This window comes from Cydia pomonella, chromosome 27 (genome assembly GCF_033807575.1).
Source record: "Cydia pomonella isolate Wapato2018A chromosome 27, ilCydPomo1, whole genome shotgun sequence".
Classification (NCBI taxonomy): domain Eukaryota; kingdom Metazoa; phylum Arthropoda; class Insecta; order Lepidoptera; family Tortricidae; genus Cydia; species Cydia pomonella.
In genome coordinates this window covers 7,723,773-7,744,138 of record NC_084729.1, presented here as the reverse complement: position 1 = coordinate 7,744,138, position 20,366 = coordinate 7,723,773, and the positions used below count along the sequence as shown (strand labels likewise).

The 20,366-nt window shown below is 39.8% G+C and overlaps 1 protein-coding gene across 1 annotated transcript; it reads left to right on the top strand.

The window, feature by feature from the left end:
• Positions 1-204: 204 nt before the first annotated feature.
• On the top strand, positions 205-19,405 carry LOC133532599 (S-phase kinase-associated protein 2-like). Its single transcript, XM_061871350.1, has 13 exons — positions 205-986; positions 1,140-1,209; positions 1,795-1,875; positions 3,588-3,753; positions 6,076-6,273; positions 6,915-7,053; positions 7,397-7,526; positions 8,905-9,079; positions 10,768-10,858; positions 11,670-11,794; positions 14,810-14,969; positions 18,167-18,286; positions 18,631-19,405. Exons 1-13 carry the CDS (start codon positions 919-921, stop codon positions 18,695-18,697), a joined length of 1,590 nt encoding a protein of 529 aa, XP_061727334.1. The 5' UTR covers positions 205-918; the 3' UTR covers positions 18,698-19,405.
• The last annotated feature ends 961 nt before the right edge of the window (positions 19,406-20,366 follow it).

Below are 20,366 nucleotides of genomic sequence, written 5' to 3'. Positions count from 1 at the left end.
AAATGAATAGTAATATTTCAGTGCAAAATAGCCTATAAAGTATATTTTTACTTTTATTAGGACACTTACACCAAATTTAAACCAAAAATGTTGTTTTAAAGTTCTATGATTTAATAAATTTATTTCATGCTCATGTCATTGACCTCCCAAAATGACGGTTATTTATCTGTATCAGCAATAAAATTTGGAAAAAGAATGATTTTTGAGAAAATTATACAATTTAAATAGCTTTACGTGAAACGTACGTACATTACGTATAGTAATAAAGTATTTAATTACTGTTATATTTTACAATAAGGATGTCTCCTATATTGAAATAAATTATTTCACAGCATGCACGAAATAAAACACTAAATAATTATACGCAAAACATAGATCGCAGGTATTTTTAAACAAAATTTCTATTTAAAAATTCGGATAGAAATAAAAAGTAGGTGAGTTGACCTAGACGTCACTATACTTTTTCATATAGAGACCGTGCGCGTTGGAGGGTCTGCCATCTTGTGGCCTGAATCGGAACCAAAAACATTTACATTTACACGTCACGTGTTTTCTTGTGCATAGTAGGTTCTGCCATCTTGTGGGCTACATCGGAACAATAAACATCACATTTACGCCTCGCGGCAAATATCTGATGGCTCTTGTGCTGCCTCCTACACAGTTCATGCACGCTCCCTCTAAATTTTGTAACAGCAAATCGTTTTGACCGTTCCTAAAAAAGAAACTGATTTGACTAGTAGGAGAATACTGGAGAATACCTTTTTTTTTAAAACTTTAACGAGCCTGTTTTTATGTGGCAACATTAACTTAACTGATTCACTTGCTTGTCTATGTCTATTTTTCGCTCTGTGTTCTGTGATGTGATGTGCGATCATTGACCGCTGATTTTGCGTGAAATAATTGAACTTTCATAACGTAATGAGCGTTAACAATTTCGACGATGTGCATCCTTTATCCAGTGGCTTGGACGAAGTGGATAGTCCTCGGTAAGCCGGCTGTTCCTCTCATAAACCCTTTAAAATTCCACCTGTACCTCTGACAGCTGATTTTTCGGCGCTAAAAGTCAAAAGGCGCGAAACGTGTCATGAATTATTTTAGCTTTTTAATCAAATTATACTAATGATATGTGTATTTTTTAGGAAACGTATGCGTATTGAAAGCCCAGCACGTAAAAGTTGGAGCTTAACGGACAGGAAAACTGATCAGGAGGTAAGATCCCAACACCCAAATTTTGACAAGTGTCGGTCAGTTCCCGCTATTTTTTCTAGCCTCAATCTTAGGTCCAGGCATATTTTCAGGCTGATATTCTAAATTACACTTTTCTTCAAGGATTGATCTTCATTTATAGCGCATTAACCGTAAATTTCATATGTAATAAGATAACTAAATACCGAAATGAATTTTGACGTCTTAATATGATATTCATGCAGGCTAAAACATAAAATTCTAGGTATATGTCGCATGAAATCATGATCCAGAAATATCTAATTTATTGGCACATACGTAAGCTCGTAAAATTACCTACATTGTGTAATTTATGTACCAAACCATCATGTTTTATTCAAGACTTGATTTACGTCTTCCTGATTTAATGTATGCATTGAATTTATCCTGAATTAAACCTGTGTAGCATCCATCAAAATCATTCAGAAATCATTTTGTGTACAGTATTAGGTATTACTTGTTATATATTTTCAGTGATGGTTTAATGATGATTTTCAATGATGTTAGTATTTTAATAAGTGTTCGACTGCCTTTGCCATATTTTTTATATGTATTTTATTTATTTATCAGGTGTTGCAAGAGATGGGAGTCAGTTTTCTAGATTCAGACGAAAATGAGCAGCAGTGTGAAACAGAAACAGTGGGCAGTCCGGTAAGTATTTATTAGGTTACAAAATATATACGATATTTGTTGCTAGCCTAGTTGCTATTCTGGCCAAAAATCAACCAGACCAAAACTGTGCACTCCAGAAACCGGTCAATATATATAAGCTCCCGCTGTGTGGGTTGGCAACGTCACATTATGATCAAACCAGTACTGTATGCCGACCGTCCACCAGGCGGGTTCGCCAGGGCTGTGCTAAGTTTCATAGTCAAACATCCTGTTACTTTCATTACATGTGCACAAAGTAACTGAGTTCATTTGTACTTTTGACTCAAAATCCGGTCAATGCAGATGCAGGTGTGCAGTGCAAGAAATACCTATCTATCTATTAAGCCCTTATATTCTGAGTTAGAGTATGTCTCTTAACTCAGTGTGCGCGCTTGGCAAAGGCCTGCTCTAGCTCTTTCTATTGGGGTCTGTTGTGGGCCACTCTTCTCCAGTTCAAGCCTGTTGTGAGTTTGAGTTCATCCTCCCATATTGTTCGAGGTCTCCTCTGGCTCCATGTGCAACCTCTTGGATACCAATTCGTTAGGATTTTGCTCCATTATTCCTGCCTGTCTCTTGACATGTGACCAGTCCATCTCCAAAAAAAATACCACGAATGTATTTCTCTCATCTAGAACCTAACGATGTTACAAATATTTAAAGATGACAGGTTTTTTGTGTTACTTAAATATTGATTCGTTTTCGAAACACCATTACTTAAGTTGCAAAATATACATAGATTTCTTCTCCAATTCGTAATTTATGATATTTAAAACCCCTTCCTTATTCCACAGAGAATTTAATAATTTGATGTATATATTTTTAAATTTTAATTTAATTTTTCTGCTTTAGACCCCTTCTGGGTAAAAGCCTCCTCCAGCTGCCTCCATCTGTTTTTGTCTTTTGCTACGCTTTGTCATTCCTTACCCTTTCATCCTGCCATTTGGCTAGTGGATGGCCTCTCTTTCTAGAGCTCAGGGGCCCCTTACATTTGGTCACCTTTCCTGGCCACCTCCCGTCATTGAGCCTTGCCACAAATAATATTATAAGTAAATTGATATTCTCTGTTGGTGCCAACCCTGCGATATAGCCGTGATGATCTGTGTTCGCTAGGTTGGCTCTTTGGTGTAGACTGTGATTGTATAGCTGTGTATAAAGACGACTCGCCTAGCGAGTTATCCTGCATCCAAGTAAAGTTCATGAGCGCCCACCTGGTGGGCTCCCGTCAGTGAATGTGTTAACAGCCTAGCCTAGTTGGTAGTGACCCTACCTATGAAGCAGGAGGTTACGGGCTTGAATCCTGGTAACCTGGTAATAGGTAAATGCTTAAATACATAGAAAACATACATGACTCGGAAATAAATATTCATGCTCATCCCACAAATAAATGCCCTTACCAGGATTTGAACCTGGGACCAGCTTCATAGGCAGGGTCACTATGCACTTGGCCAGACTCCACTTTGACATATCAACATGGAAATTACATAAAAAGAAAAAAAAGCATATCAACAATAAAGCATTTTAATGTCGAATTACAAAAAAAACTAAAATAATAATATTAAAAAAAAAAACAAACAGATGCAAAAAAATAATAGATTATATAGTTTATGAAATTATCCTTATAGATGCATAGGGTCTCCAAGAGTTGAAATTCTGTTTGTCAGACAGGTTTGTTGACCTGACTTGTCTGTTCTAATAAAATTATTTTATTCCAGCTCAAACCCAACCTAAAACGGAAGCATGACATAGAGAATGTGAACCCAAATGTGAACAGTATCACTTCACCGCGCTCCAAGTTTAGCCCCCGGAGCCCCCGAGGCAAGATATGCAGCCCCAGCCCGGGGCCTTCTAAAGCCAAGAGCCCTAGGAGCTGTGAGAAATGTATGTATTAAGATATATCCATAATTCTAATGATTTAGGCATAGTAAACAATTTTAAAAACCATCAAAATAAAACATATAAAATTGATAATGATGACAATGCTGTTATACCAACCTACTTTACTCATTTGTTGACCATTATTTCTGATGATTCTGTGTGCTAGTTCGAATTGTACCACATTTGATGTTTTCGATTTGTTAATATTCAAATCTGCTGAGTAATGAACTCATTTGTTAGCTGACAATGATTAAATATCGACGTGGACAAAGAGGCAAAAATATGTACACTCTACCTTAATGTATGGGCAATAAGGTCCTCAGTACATCTTTTGGCCTTGGTTTTGTTTTGACGACCGGTCTGGCCTAGTGGGTAGTGACCCTGCCTATGAAGCCGATGGTTCCGGGTTCAAATCCTGGTGCGGGCATTAATTCGTGTGATGAGCATGGATATTTATTCCTGAGTCATGGGTGTTTTCTATGTATTTAAGTATTTATAAATATTTATATATTATATATATCTTTGTCTAAGTACCCTCAACACAAGCCTTATTGAGCTTACTGTGGGACTTAGTCAATTTGTGTAATAATGTCTTATCATATTTATTTATTTATAAACTATATTGCACATCAAAAAACGTACATATGGCGGACGTAATACCTCATGACATTCTCTACCAGGCAACCATAGGGCCAAATAGAAAAATCTCAAGGTGGCTACAGTGAGAAGCGTATGTATTATGGAAGGTAGAGGTGAGGAATGCGATCTTCATGTATCAAAACATATCCGTCAAAAAACCTTAAATAGGTGGCGCTACAATACCTAGAATATTTGAAAAAAAAAACTAATCATAGACAGCGCTCTTCACTCCGTCAATAACGCCTAGGTTCTTAGCTACTCTAGCGCTACTCTGGAGAGATTTGGAACTATTATTTATAGCTGACAGCTGGACATTTTTGCAACAGTTCTAGCTCTTCTTCTTCCTCGCGTTGTCCCAGCATTTTGCCACAGCTCATAGCCTGTGGTCCGCTTGACAACTAATCGTAAGATTTGGCGTAGGCACTAGTTTTGCAACAGTGCCTATGGAAATTGTATTCCTTACCTCTACCTTCCATAGTATGTATGAACTAGGCTTGTGGTATGCTCCTAATAGAAGTGTTTTTTTCGGAAATAAACCGTTAATATTTAAAGTCAATTGGCCAAACGCAAACATAATTTATATAATGTTCCTTAGCCAAATGGCAAGCCTTATGGATTCGTCATGTCTGTCTGTCTGTCTGTCCGTCCGTATGTCTCAGCCACTTTTTTCCGAAACTATAAGAACTCTATACTGTTGAAACTTGGTAAGTAGATGTATTCTGTGAACCGCATTAAGATTTTCACACAAAAATAGAAAAACAAAACAATAAATTTTGAGGGTATAAATTAGAACTGAAACTCAATTTTGTTTTTCATCAAACCCACACATGTAGGTTATCTATGGATAGGTCTTCAAAAATGATATTCAAGTTTCTAATATCATTTTTTTCTAAACTGAATAGTTTGCGCGAGAGACACTTCCAAAGTGGTAAAATGTGTCCCCCCCACCCTGTACTTCTAAAATAAGAGAATGATAAAACTAAACAAAAAATATGATGTACATTACCATGCAACCTTCCACCGAAAATTGTACTAGTAAGTAGTTTTTTTTAATATGTCATAAATGGTACGTTCATGGGCGAGTCCGACTCGCCCTTGACCGCTTTTTTACAAGCTTTTACAGGGGGGGCCCTGTAACTTCTAAAAAATCTTCTAAAGAGAATGATAAAATTAAAAAAAACATGATGTACATTACCTCTAGTAAGTAGTTTTTTTTTATACGTCATAAATGGTACGTAACCCTTCATGGGCGAGTTCGACTCGCACTTGGCCGCTTTTGTTAGTTACCTTAAATAACGCGTCAAATTCATGGGCGTCCAATGCCCCCCCCGAGAACAAAATGTCTAACCAAATGTATGCCCCTCCCCCTACTCTTGGCCATCGGTCATATGAACTGCCCCCCTAGCCTTTTATCACCGTCCGATCGCCTCCCATTCGCTCTAGATCGCCTAGCCACCGAAGCTTTTTCGCTTTTGTTACACCAATTTGTTGTTTAGGGTCGGCAACGTGAATGTAACTCCTCTGGAGTTGCAGGCGTACATAGGCTACGGTGACTGCTTACCATCAGGCGGGCCGTATGCTTGTTTGCCACCGACGTAGTATAAATAACCATGTTACTAATATCATTGGTGTAACATATAAAAATAAAACAAAGTTAAGTACTAACACATCCTATATGTATTTCAGCAAAACCCCTGCAACCAACAGACCTGGAATCCACACTGCTCCATGACTATGTCATCGAGGAAGAGACCCCAATGGGCCAGTCGGTTGCTGTGGCTCCGCGGTACCTGCCCGCGTCTCCGGGGCAGTCCCCGCTGTCCATATACACGGAGGACACCAAGGATGTCCAGGACAGGGATATACATAAGGATAATTGCCAGTGTAAGCATAAAAATGTATTTCAGCAAAGCCTCTCCACCCAATGGACCTGGAATCCACACTGCTCCGGAAGGAACCAGTTTTTATTGTTCTAAACCAGTTAATTTGACAAGAACTTAATGGAAATGTTATCAAAAATGTTTTATACATAACGGTTTTACGAACGAAACCGAAATTAAAAAGGGTTTGCGTCAAGTACATTAGAAAAGCTCCCAACAAGTTTGCTTTCAAAAAATCTTTGTGTGATTTATTTGCTGGCAGTTTAAAGATCAATTAAGTATCAGTCTCACGAATCGGTTATGTATATTATGTATATATATATTTATTTATTTATGTAATGTATGTATGTGTCTTTATGTATTTAAGTAGTTTATAATTAATTTATGTGTATTAGGACTCTAATTCTCAAGAAAGGTGACATAGAAACACTGAACCAATTGGTGTATTCCCATCTGACCCCACTGGGCACAGATGTGAATAGGCATTATATAAATAATTCCCATCTGTGCCCGCCTCTTGTATGGCGGTGGTGACGTGGGGTGGGCACAAATGGGAATACACCAACTAATTACAAGTTTCCAAAGTTAAAAACCCTACTTACAAAGAAGTAAAAAATCTCAAAGAACTTGTTTTTGCTGTTTCAGCACCCATAGCAGAACTGCAGCTGGCTAACTACCAAACCGGGGTGGATTCATTCTCAGTATTATCAGACGAGATGATGCTGAGTGTCTTCCGGTGGTTACCGAAGCGGACCCTGGCTCATTGCATGCTGGTCTGCAAAAGGTGAGAACTGAGGCACTTAAGAACTTATGGTTAGCTGCGGAGTGATTGAAGGCATGGGTCAAAGCTGATTTGAATTGTGTTTGACGACAGGCCTGACCTTTGTTACAAGAAGGCTTTTATTATGGGTACTGAGACACCAATATACATAATACGAGTATATAAATACTTGAATACATAGAAAACACCCATCACTCAGGAACAAATATTAGTGCTGATCACACAAATGCCCTTACCGGGATTCGAAACCAGGACCATCGGCTTCATAGGCAGGGTCACTACCCACTAGGCCAGACCGGTCGTCAACATGTCTAATTACTCTAAATGGTTTTTTATTCCGTTGTAGGTGGCATCGAGTAGCGTGTGATGAGACGCTGTGGCAGAGACTGGACCTCGGCAACAAGACTCTTAATAAGAACGCTTTAGGAAGGATATTAGGGCGTCTACCCGTCATAGTTCGCCTCGCGAGTTCAGAGGTAAGGGATTTATACTAGAACCCATCATTAAGCTCAATATTCCGTGTTAAACTTTGCCATTGCTCAATGGACCTCGGAAACAAACGCTCAATACGAAAGCTCTAGAGAAGGCCATTTGGACTACTTACCCTGGCTACCTGTCATAGTTCGCCTCGCGAGGATAACCTTCCCTGGCTACCAGTCATAGTTCGCCTCGCGAGGACTACCTACCCTGGTTACCTGTCATGGTTCGCCTCGCGAGGACTACCTACCCTGGTTACCTGTCATAGTTCGCCTCGCGCGGACTACCTACCCTGGTTACCTGTCATAGTTCGCCTCGCGAGGACTACCTACCCTGGCTACCTGTCATAGTTCGCCGCGCGAGGACTACCTACCCTGGCTACCTATCATAGTTAGCCTCACGAGTACTACCTTCCCTGGCTACCTGTCATAGTTAGCCTCGCGAGTACTACCTTCCCTGGCTACCTGTCATAGTTCGCCTCGCGAGGACTACCTACCCTGGCTACCTGTCATAGTTCGCCTCGCGAGGTCTACCTACCCTGGCTACCTGTCATAGTTCGCCTCGCGAGATCAAAGGAAGAGGAGGGAGGAGTAATGGATTTACACCTACTAGAATAAGTCACTACGCTCAACATTCAGTGTTAAACCTTACCAGTATTCGGTTACCAGTGATAACACATGAGGAAAAAATCCCACCTGTTAGTGTTAAAAAAATTGAAAAAAATTCATAAAACGGCTTTTAAACACATATCGAGATTGCGTCGACCGTCCAATGGCGCCCTCATTAGAGGAATTGCGTTTTCCAATAAACCAATTAATTTCTGAATACATAAATCAGTATATTAATATTGGTCCTACTTCTTCCCCAACTTTTGCTCTTTGTCACAGTTTAGTTTCATAGTAAGAAGTACCATTTCGTAAGGTTCGGCCGTTTTTTGGCCTAAACCGAAACTACGGCGAAACATTTATTGGCCGAAACTGGCCGGAACCGAATATTTGGCCGGACACTGAGGAATTGTGCGACATGATGCCAACGGCCACTTTCTATCACCGCACCGCTCGCTGTCGGCAGGGTGCTCATCCTCACACCTTAGAGCCTAAATGGTCGCGCACTGTGCGGTTCGAGAGGAATTTCCTCCCGCGAACGCTCCGGCTGTGGAATGAGCTCCCTGCCGAGGTTTTTCCGAGAGTCTACAGTACGTGGTTCTTCAAAAAAGGAGTGTCCAGGTTTTTAAAGGGTCGGCAACGCGCATGTAACACCTCTGGAGTTGCAGGCGTCCATAGGCTGCGGCGACTGCTTACCATCAGGCGGGCCGTATGCTTGTTTGTCACCGTCGTGGTATAAAAAAAACTGCCATTTTTTACCCATGTTCGTCAGATTTCAGAATGGCACCCCTCGTCACCGCCGGAGCAGTCCCGGGTGCAGTACCTGGACCTCAGCATGAGCACCGTGGACCCGCGCACCCTGGACTGCCTCCTGGAGCGCTGCGGCGGCGTCAAGAAACTCAGCCTCGAGAGTATTCAAGTGCGGGACAGCACCTGTCAACTTATTGGTACGTTTGAATAGATTATCGCAATTCGAGGCTCAGTTATTAAGGGATTAGTTGCCAAGCGGACCCCAGGCTCCTTTGAGCCGTGGCAAAATTCCGGGACAACGCGGGGAAGATGATGATTTGGATACTTGACGGTTTTTTGTCAATAATGTCAATCGATCTTGATTTTCCTGAGGATCAAATGTCTATATAGGACTCATGGCATTTAAGCAACACAAAGGTCAGAAATGAGAGTTAAAGTCTGACGCTCGCACTCGACGATTGAAACGCCTCCAACAAAATGATAATGTAATGTGACGTCATATTAGGTACATTAGTCTGTCCTAAATGTATGGAAGATCAAGAAAACTGCTATTTTGACCCTGAAATATTGCGTTTATGTATAAAGTTGTTATACAATTTATTTTTCTATAAAATATAAGGAATCGAATGGTATCATTTTCTTTTTGAAAGTTAAAAAAAAATATTGCCTTGTATTTTTTTATAATCTCAGTATGTCTTTTTTATTCCACTTTTTATAATGGATGCCTCATTTTCTATCCATTTAGCCAAATTTTGTTATAAAATTCAACATGTGTCAAGTACCCAATTCAAAGCTCAGTTTCATTCGTCGATATACAGCGTACGGTGCGATAAGGCAAAAGACCAGTGAAACTCATATTGGCATGCCTTATAGAAACCTCCCGCACCCCGCAAGCGGGGCCTAACCGACGATTGAAAACGGTTCCAAGAATGCGGGGCATATCGCTCAATGAAAACAGTTCCCCGTAAGAACCAGCGTTCACTGCATTCGCAGCAGATGCCTGGACCACTCGGCCACCCGATCTTCGGCAGCATGGGCCTATTTTCTCAATCAATGCAAATCTCTCAAGGACTTGTCATATATTTTTTACACTTTTTATCATATGTCGCCAGCAGTGAATGTGATAAAAAGAAAAAAAAGAATACTTTTATTTTACTTATTAATAAATTATGAACCGTCAATTATTTTATATTACATTTATTATAAAGCATATTTTTCCCTTTCCTCTGCTAAACTCCAACCTTAGCTAGCTTCTAGTGGTTAGATATGGTTTCTAAAAATTCTGAAGTTCCCCAATCCCCCCAGCAATCTTGACAAGGGATCAAAAATCCTGACACTCGCCAATTCCGCCCGCAATCCTGGTAAAGCACAAAAAATCCTGACACTCGCCAATTGCCCCGCAATCCTGACAAGGGACCAGAAATCCTGACACTCGCCAATTCCCCCCGCAAACCTGACAAGGGACCAAACATCCTGACACTCGACAATTCCCCTCGCAATACTGAGAAGGGACCAAAAATCCTGACACTCGCAAATTCCCCCCTCAATCCTGACATGGGACCAATTATCCTGACACTCGACAATTCCCCTCGCAATACTGAGAAGGGACCAAAAATCCTGACACTCGCAAATTCCCCCCTCAATCCTGACAAGAGACCAAAAATCCTGACACTCGCCAATTCCCCCCACAATCCTGACAAGACACCAACAATCCTGATACTCGCCAATTCCCCCCGCAATCCTGACAAGAGACCAACAATCCTGACACTCGCCAATTCCCCCCGCAATACTGAAAAGGAACCAAAAATCCTGGCATTTCATAAGATAATCCTGACGTAAGGCAACCTTATCTGTACACAATAAACATTTGCATGTTTGATTTCAGGTAAATGTAGTAATTTAGAAACGTTGAATCTGACGATGGCACAGGGGGTCACCGCCGAAGGACTGACCGCGATACTAGAAGGCTGTGTTAGGTGAGAATTTACATAGCTATCGACAAAAAACACCGCTTATTCGACCATAGTTGTTCTAGACGTTAAGGTTCATTTTGGAGTGAAGGTGTTAGAAGAAATTAAAACAGGTCCATACGCTTATGACTATTTATTGCAACTAAAAATGCAGCGGTGGGTTGGCTCATCATAGGTATACATGTATAGGTGCGTATAGCTAATTAAATTTCGACTTAACAATAGTACCGCAGCTGATGTCCACGAGGTTGATGAAATGAGCTCTCTACCTCCCTAAAAGTGTAGGGTGCATGACGCTATTTTGTAACACTTCAGGTAAAGCTGAGAAATCTATATTTGGCACGATAATGTTTGATAAAGAAGACCTTTTCAGGGTTCCGTACCCAAAGGGTAAAACGGGACCCTAATGCTATGACTCCGCTGTCCGTCCTTCTGTCTCTCACCAGGCTGTATCTCATGAACCGTGATAGTTAGACAGTTGAAATTTTCACAGATAATGTATTTCTGTTCTGTATTGCCGCTATGACAACAAATATTAAAAAGTACGGAAACTTCGGTGGGCGAGTCCGACTCGCATTTGTCCGGTTTTTCCTTTAGTATAAAAAAATATATGTTTTCTTAACACATTCACTGCCAGGCAAAAAACTGCGCACTACCCCAGAAACCGTTGGTCTATAGCTGCGTACAAAACAACCCGCCCAGCGGGTTGTCCGGCATCTAAACAAAGTTCACGAGCGCCCACCAGGTGGGTTCCCGGCAGTGAATGTGTTAAGTAGTTTCCCCCCACATTGGTGTTATGGTAATTTGTCTTTTCCAGTTTACAATCATTGAACATATCATGGTGCAACCTGAGCGAAGCGGCGCTTACGGTCCTGGTGTCAAATCTGCCGGAAAAACTGCAACGGCTGAACCTCGGCGGTGCGAGGATCATGACAGATGACAGTAAGTACTATAGGTCAAAAAAAATTGGCAAAATATTTTAGTTTTGGTACAAGCTTTTATCGCTGACTGTACTTTTCTTTCCACAGACAACTAATACTCATCGAGACAATTCTAAAAACCCCAAACACAATTAGGTTGCGTTGTTTTATCACAGATTTCCTATGGCCACATCCTGTCTCCATCATCAGATCAGCTCGATGGTACCGTAATGTCCGTAATATTGCATTGTCACCCGACTTACATATGTATGCATAATCTCTACATGGTTAAGGATAAATTTGTTAACACTTAATGCCAATAAAACAAAATATATATGTTTTTCCATCACAAATTCCACACAGCCAAATTTTGACATGAACCTTAAGATCCACTCTTGCAATCTGAATGATTCCACAACCTGCAGCTGCCCAATCATAGAAAAAGTTGCCCAAATAAAATATCTGGGAATAATTCTTGACGAGCATCTAAATTGGTACTCTCACCTCGAGCAAGTTATCGGTAGAGTCAGGAAATTGGTTTGGATTTTCAGGGCGCTAAGACATATTGTACCAGGTAGAGATAACTTGATCCCTTCTAAACCACGAAACATTTTAAATGAAATTTACATATCCCTGGTACAGTCTGTATTGGCGTACTGCATATCTGTCTGGGGTGGTTCCGCTAAGAGTCGATTTATTGATCTTGAACGTGCACAGAGGGCGCTAGTGAAGGTCATGTATTTCAAAAAATTAAGATACTCGACGGAGAAACTATACCAGATTAGCGACCTCTTATCAGTCAGAAAACTCTATATTGTGCAGACTATACTAAAGAAACACAAGACCCTTACCTACAATCCTAACTACAACACAAAACGAACTATAACGAACGTAGCGAGATCTTCTCATAATAGAACCACCTTTGCGAATTCACAACTCAATGCAAAATCCGCTCACATATATAATAAAATCAATAAAATCCTAAACATTTACCCTAAACAGTCCCAGGAATGTAAGTCCACCGTAATCAAATGGCTCACAAATAAAACATATGAGGAAACAGAATGCCTATTACGATGAGTACCATTACACACACACACACACACACACACACACACACACACACACACGCAGTCAAACTTACTGGAAATTAAATTTATTTATTTTAATATAGTTTATGTCTTTCTTGTATCGTTCATAATTAATGTATAGCTTGTTAGTAGTATATTTTGTTTGTAAATTGTAAATAGTATTTATAGGTAGTAAACTTTGTAAATAGTACAGATCTTAGTATTAGTTATTAATTAATCACGGAAGAGCGGTGCCTCCCAACACAGGCAATATTGCTTACCGGGAGACACCATCCCCTAAATTATATAAACTGTATTTAATGAAATAAAGAATTTTGTATTTTTGTATTTTGTATGCAAATTTTCAGCTTCATTGGAAACCGGGAAGTGGGTCAAATTTAGCTTGCAAGATTTGACTCGTAATACATATACAGGGCGTCCCAAGACTATGGGACATCAAGGGAAAGTACCTTAAATATAAGACAGGATATTTTGCTAAAAGGAGACTTTATTTTATTTTCAAAACTGAGTAATACGATAATAGATTCAAAAAAAAAAAGTTACTTTGTCTGGAAATCGAACCGACTCAAATTTATAAAAAAAAACACCTGTATTTTTATGACGCCAATCGAAAGAATGCATAAAAAATAAGTCATCGCAGAAATAATGATTAGAGTAAAATTTCAAGATTCGGTTTAATTCCCAGAAAAAGTAAGCAATTTTCAATTTTTTTTTAGAAATTCATTGAATGTAATATAACTTACTTTTAAAAATAAAATAAAGTCTTCTTTCAGCAAAATATCCTATCTACGACATTTAAGGTACTTTCCCTTGATGTCCCATAGTGTTGGGACGCCCTGTATAGGTACATCACAAGTTAAATAAAAACTTGTAAAAAACATGAATAAAAATGTCGTTTCTCTGAATAAATTATGAGAAAGATCCCTTTTATACTCGGACCGTACAGATTTATAGAAAATATTATAAGAATAGTTTTTAGTAATTGGATATTAAACTTTTTAGAGCATTATTTATCATTCCACAAATTATCATTCATGTCCGTCCGAAGATTCGGTTTCGGCAAGTTTCGGCCGAAAGATCGGTTTCGGTGCAAGAAATGCCGAACCTTTCGGTCGCATCAAAACTTACGATGTTATATTTTCTATTGGAAACAATAGAGACTCATTTATTATTACATGTTTCGATCGGACACTAATTACCATGCATCCTCATTGATTTAATAATATTTTCCTACTCCTCTACTGTTATCTGTCATTTATGCATTCATTAACACGAATATAAGAACATACATAAAAGGTTTCAAGGAAAGTCTATATTGTCTATTCCTCATAACAGCACTAGTGCTTTTATAAGCTATAACGTTACTGCGATTAATGGCTACCAACCTAACAAAACCAAAACGAATACAGTTTTAAACTAAGTCAATTGATGCCAACTTACAAAATATTCATTTGGTTGAATAGTAAAAACAATTACTTCATAAGTCAGAAACACGCATGTGACACCCGTAATATAGCAACACCCATAGACTACGAAGACCGCTTAGCGTTGCTTGTTAGTCTCCGTAGGCTACGGTGGCCAAAATTGAGAAAAAACTGTCCAAAAAATTAATTTAGCAAGTAGCAAGTACCAGGGCCTCATGAGTTACGAGGTGTCGCCGACCGGCCGGCCGCGGCCCGGGGCGGGCCGGGCGCGTAATAAGGTATGCTCGCGCGTCCTGGCTATATACTATTGCTGTAATTTGTTTACCTAAATTAAGATTTATTTTTGTTGACTCGTAGGATAAATATTGTATGCAACGTTGTATAAGTAGGTCAAAAAATTCTCGTGGCGTATTCCTTTACAATGTTTGCCTACGCCTTCGGCTCCGGCTCACATTGTAACTCACGCCACTCGCCTTTTTTGACCCTTCTTATACAACTTTTGCATAAAAATACTATTTCCAGTGGTGGCTACTTTATGCTCTCGAGGCTCCCGGCTGCTGGAGCTGGACCTGTCGGACTGCTCGCGGCTGGGCGCGCGCGCGGTGGCCGCGGTGGCTTGTCTGCCGCGGCTGGAACACCTCGCTCTGAGCCGGTGCTATTTGCTGCCTCCACATGTGCTCACGTTAGTATACCATTTATAAATACCAAACACAATTTGACATAGGGAGCGTGCATGAACTGTAGGAGGCAGCACAGGAGCCGGCAGATTTTTGGCGCGAGGCGTAAATGTGATGTTTTTTGTTCCGATGTAGCCCACAAGATGGCAGAACCTGCTATGCACAAGAAAACACGTGACGTGAACATGTGCATGTTTATGGTTCCGATTCAGGCCACAAGATGGCAGGCCCTCCAACGCGCACGGTCCCTATAGTATATATATGTGGTGGTGGCCGAGTGGATATGACGTCCGACTTTCAATCCGGAGGTCGCGGGTTCAAACCCCGGCTCGTACCGATGAGTTTTTCGGAACTTATGTACGAAATATCATTTGATATTTTATTATTATTATTTCATTGCAAGTTTGAGAAAAGCACTATTCAAATCTCGGCGAGAAACGGGATTGCCGGCCGCGTATCCCTAACCGACCTCGCTACGCTCGGCCGTCTATATCTACTTGGCCTGCAACCCTTCGTTTCCCGTCCTCTATAGTAATGTACTATTACTACTATTTTACTGTTGCTACTAGACGCTAATGCTTACAATCAATCTATAAATATATATAATCAATCTATAAATATATATTATATGTCAATCTTATTATTTCCTCTACGAGACAGACTATGCCTTATGTGGAGGTCAGTATAACACGTAAAACTGTTTAAGAGGCTGTCAACACCCAATGTCCTTGAAATTGATGTTACTTAAACAGTTTTTTAAGAAAGACTATTTGTTTTAGTCAAGTAAGAAAAATATATGTTCATATTAATTATATTTCAATGACCGTGGTCGTACTCGATACATGATTGAACGAAATCGGCTCGATAGAAAATAATTGCAAAGATTGGTCTTAAAATCACAATTAAACGATTCTATGTCTTTATTTATTTGACTTATGGGTCTGCAATTAAAATCACAATTTAAAAACATTTATATCTAAACCGTGGTCGAGTAAAATATTACACTAATAATCCACTTATTTTTATTTAAATATTTTTCATATTATTCCCTTGCCCAGGCCCAGTAACATGCGACAGTGCTATCTCATTTACTCCGATAGAAATAGACAGTGTGCGCGCTTTAGGTATTGACAGCCTCTTAAACTTATATTTGTCAAATAAACAATAGGGTTGTTTCCAATTTTTTGAAACGTGAAATTTGTATTACGTTCTATATTAACTAAAAGTTGCCCTAAAATTCAACTTTTATACTAAAAAAAAGCGGCCAAGTGCGAGTCGGACTCGCCCATGAAGGGTTCCGGTTATATCATGTAATTTAATGTGTCTTGTTTGTGTCTACGAATAAAAAAATATTCTATTCTATTCTATTCTATTTATGACGTATTAAAAAAACTACTTACTAGATCTGGTTCAAACCAATTTTCGTTGGAAGTTTGCATGGTAATGTATATCATATATTTTTTTTAGATTTTTCATTCCGTTATTTTAGAAGTTACGGGGGGGGGGGACACACTTTTTTTCACTTTGGAAGTGTCTCTCGCGCAAACTATTCAGTTTAGAAAAAAAATGATATTAGAAACCTAAATATCATTTTTGAAGACCTATCCTTAGATACCCCACACGTATGGGTTTGATGAAAAAAAAAATTATTTTTTATTTATATGACGTATTAAAAAAAACTACTTACTAGATCTCGTTCGAACCAATTTTCGGTGGAAGTTTGCATGGCAATGTATATCATATATTTTTTTTAGATTTTTCATTCTGTTATTTTAGAAGTTACGGGGGGGGGACACACACTTTTTACCACTTTGGAAGTGTCTCTCGCGCAAACTATTCAGTTTAGAAAAAAATGATATTAGAAACCTCAATATCATTTTTAAAGACCTATCCATAGATACCCCATACGTATGGGTTTGATGAAAAAAGATTTTTTGAGTTTCAGTTCTAAGTATGGGGAACCCCCAAAATTTATTGTTTTTTTTTTTCTATTTTTGTGTAAACATCATAATGCGGTTCATAGAATACATCTACTTAACAAGTTTGAACAGTATAGCTTTTATAGTTTCGGAAAAAAGTGACTGTGACAGAATCGGACAGACAGACGGACATGACGAATCTATAAGGGTTCCGTTTTTTGCCATTTGGCTACGGAACCCTAAAAACGGCTTTAAATATGTTAAATTAACAAAATATATTTCGACAGATGCTTTCGCGCCCAAAACGCTCTTTGAAAATTGTGTGACGTCACAGTTTACGGTTTGACACATAACTACAAACAGGTAGAAGATACGAACTGTCAACTGTCATTTGTTGTTTATCGCCTAACTGTCAACAGTGTCAATCCGAGAGTTGTGACGTCATCAGAATCTTCAATGACATTTCGAGCTCGGTCACGTGACGTGTGCCAAAAGATATTTTAAGTTCCATATTTACAAAAATATGGTCATCACAGGTCCCCTAAAAGTAGTTTAACATGTTCTTAAAATCCAAAAGAATTTATTGGGATACAATTCTGCCCTAAGATTTGTAGATGGAAACAACCCTATTAGTATTTGTTGTCTTTCCCATCACGGAACAATGGTGCTCTGGACCTTTGGGAGGCGTGCGCGGAGCCGAAGCCAACACGTAGAGGCCCTTTTGACACTTTAATGAAATGTAAGGGGTACACCTAGCGGATGTTGCCCTTGCCCGCGTCATGGGACGCACGCAGAGGCAGCACCCGCCAGGGTGTAAGGACTATTAGAGGGTTGATGGAATCTAAAATGAACTGGGCTATTGGGTGAAAGCGATAGACTAAATACTGGGCTATGGGATAAAAAATGTTTCTTGAAAACCCCTATTAGTTTTGAAAGACCTTTCCAACGATACCCCACACTCTAGGGTTGAAGCGAAAAAAAAAATTCACCCCCACTTTACGTGTAGGAGAGGTACCCTAAAAAAAATTAAATTTTTAGATTTTATTGTACGAATTTGTCGGCTTTATTGATTTATATATCCATGCCAAATTTCAGCTTTCTAGCACTAACGACCACGGAGCAAAGCCTCGGACAGGCAGACAGACAGACAGACAGACGGACATGGCGAAACTATAAGGGTTCCGTTTTATGCCATTTGGCTACGGAACCCTAAAAACCGGACGCCTGCCTAATAAAAAGGTATTCAATTTTATTTTGTATTTATTTTTATTGTATTATTACAGAAAGCTGAGCAGCATGCCGTCGCTGCAGTACCTGGAGGTGTGGGGGATGCTGCAGACGGCGTCTCTGAGCGCCCTGCGCGCCGCGCTGCCCGCCATACAGGTCAACCAGTTCATGTTCAGGTGAGCTCTCCTCGGCCACACTGGGCTCTCGATGATACCAAAGACAATGAAGAAGACCAAGAGTGCTCCCTCCATACAACGGTTTTGTTACCAAAAATACTATTATTTACGTAGTCTACATCTATCGTCGAGTAGCGGAACTCTCAGTACTGCTACTCGACTATAGATGTCGCGACAAACAAAATGTCTAACGCTCAACGATTCTCAGCTCATATTATAACCAGAGTAAGCGTAGGAGTTAAAAATAGAGTTCCGGTTACATAATATGGATGTATTTGTGTCCGAAATGCTTGCATTCATTATTTTCTACTAGTTTATTTAATGTACACTGTTTCTATCCACAGTGCGATAGCGCGGCCGACGGTTGGCGCCAGAAGAACATCTATTTGGGGCCTACGGACCAGAGACTGACTTACACATATCGAATATTTTTTTATTAAACTCTTCCAACCTTAGAATAATAAAGGGCTATTACACGAGATGTCGCTTACGAAATGCCTTAGGTGGCAAACTACCATCAGGGGCTCCCAGGCCAAATTCGCTGTTTTTACGTCGCTATAGCATGCTTGAACGTTGTACAAACAATAAAGTTCTGTACGGAATAATTAGGTCTACTGATATTTCAAAAACCATACCGTATACCAGTATATAATTTTTCCGTATAAACTCCCTTGTTATGCAACAGTTAGATATGAAACTTTTCCTACTCCTCTACTGTTATCTGTCATTTATGCATTCATTAACACGAATATAAGAACATACATAAAAGATTTCAAGAAAAGTCTATATTGTCTATTCCTCATAAAAGCTCTTGTGCTTTTATAAGCTATAATGTTACTGCGATTAATGGCTACCAACCTAACAAAACCAAAACGAATACAGTTTTAAACTAAGTGCATTGATGCCAACTTACAAAATATTCATTTGGTTGCATAGTAAAAATAATTACTTCATAAGTCAGAAACACGCATGTGACACCCGTAATATAGCAACACCCATAGACTACGAAGACCGCTTAGCGTTGCTTGTTAGTCTCCGTAAGCTACGGTGGCCAAAATTGAGAAAAAACTGTCCAAAAAATAAATTTAGCAAGTAGCAAGTACCAGGGCCTCATGAGTTACGAGGAGGTGTCGCGGACCGGCCGGCCGCGGCCCGGGGCGGGCCGGGCGCGTAACAAGGTATGCTCGCGCATCTTGGCTATATACTTTTGCTGTAATTTGTTTACCTAAATTGAGATTTATTTTTGTTGACTCGTAGGAAAAATATTGTATGCAACGTTGTATAAGTAGGTCAAAAAATTCTCGTGGCGTATTCCTTTACAATGTTCGCCTACGCCTTCGGCTCCGGCTCACATTGTAACTCACGCTACTCGCCTTTTTTGACCCTTCTTATACAACTGTTGCATAAAATACTATTAACCAATAGTGAATAATGATGTACACTTCAATTATGTCAGTCGATTTTTCAATTATATTATAAATAGTTTTTGAAGGAAGCGCTGGTGGCCTAGCGGTAAGAGCGTGCGACTTGCAATCCGGAGGTCGCGGGTTCAAACCCCGGCTCGTACCAATGAGTTTTTCGGAACTTATGTACGAAATATCATTTGATATTTACCAGTCGCTTTTCGGTGAAGGAAAACATCGTGAGGAAACCGGACTAATCCCCACAAGGCCTAGTTTACCCTCTGGGTTGGAAGGTCAGATGGTAGTCGCTTTCGTAAAAACCAGTGCCTACGCCAAATCTTGGGATTAGTTGTCAAGCGGACCCCAGGCTCCCATGAGCTGTGGCAAATGCCGGGACAACGCGAGGAAGAAGATTATAAATAGTTTTTGAGAAATCGGTATTATTCAAGTTCACACGCTGGCCGGCGCTTGGCCGTCGGACGGGGAGCGGTGTCAGTCGACAAGCCGAGTGAAGCTATTATTTTGTGAATTTCTCGTACGATTGAGAGTTTTGAGTGATACTGTTTATTTAAGTTTAAAGTGAATGTGTTAAGAGAACGACCCGGACCTCGGACCCGGGTATGTCCTTAAACTACGTCCAAAAGAGAGGTATGGGCAATGTGAATGTCATCTCGCCT

Excerpts from the sequence above, each read along its gene's own strand:
- LOC133532599 (XM_061871350.1), top strand. The coding sequence starts at position 919 with ATGAGCGTTAACAATTTCGACGATGTGCATCCTTTATCCAGTGGCTTG. Across the intron at positions 3,754-6,075 it reads CCCTAGGAGCTGTGAGAAAT|CAAAACCCCTGCAACCAACA; the intron begins GTATGTATTAAG and ends TATGTATTTCAG. Across the intron at positions 11,795-14,809 it reads GAGGATCATGACAGATGACA|TGGTGGCTACTTTATGCTCT; the intron begins GTAAGTACTATA and ends TACTATTTCCAG.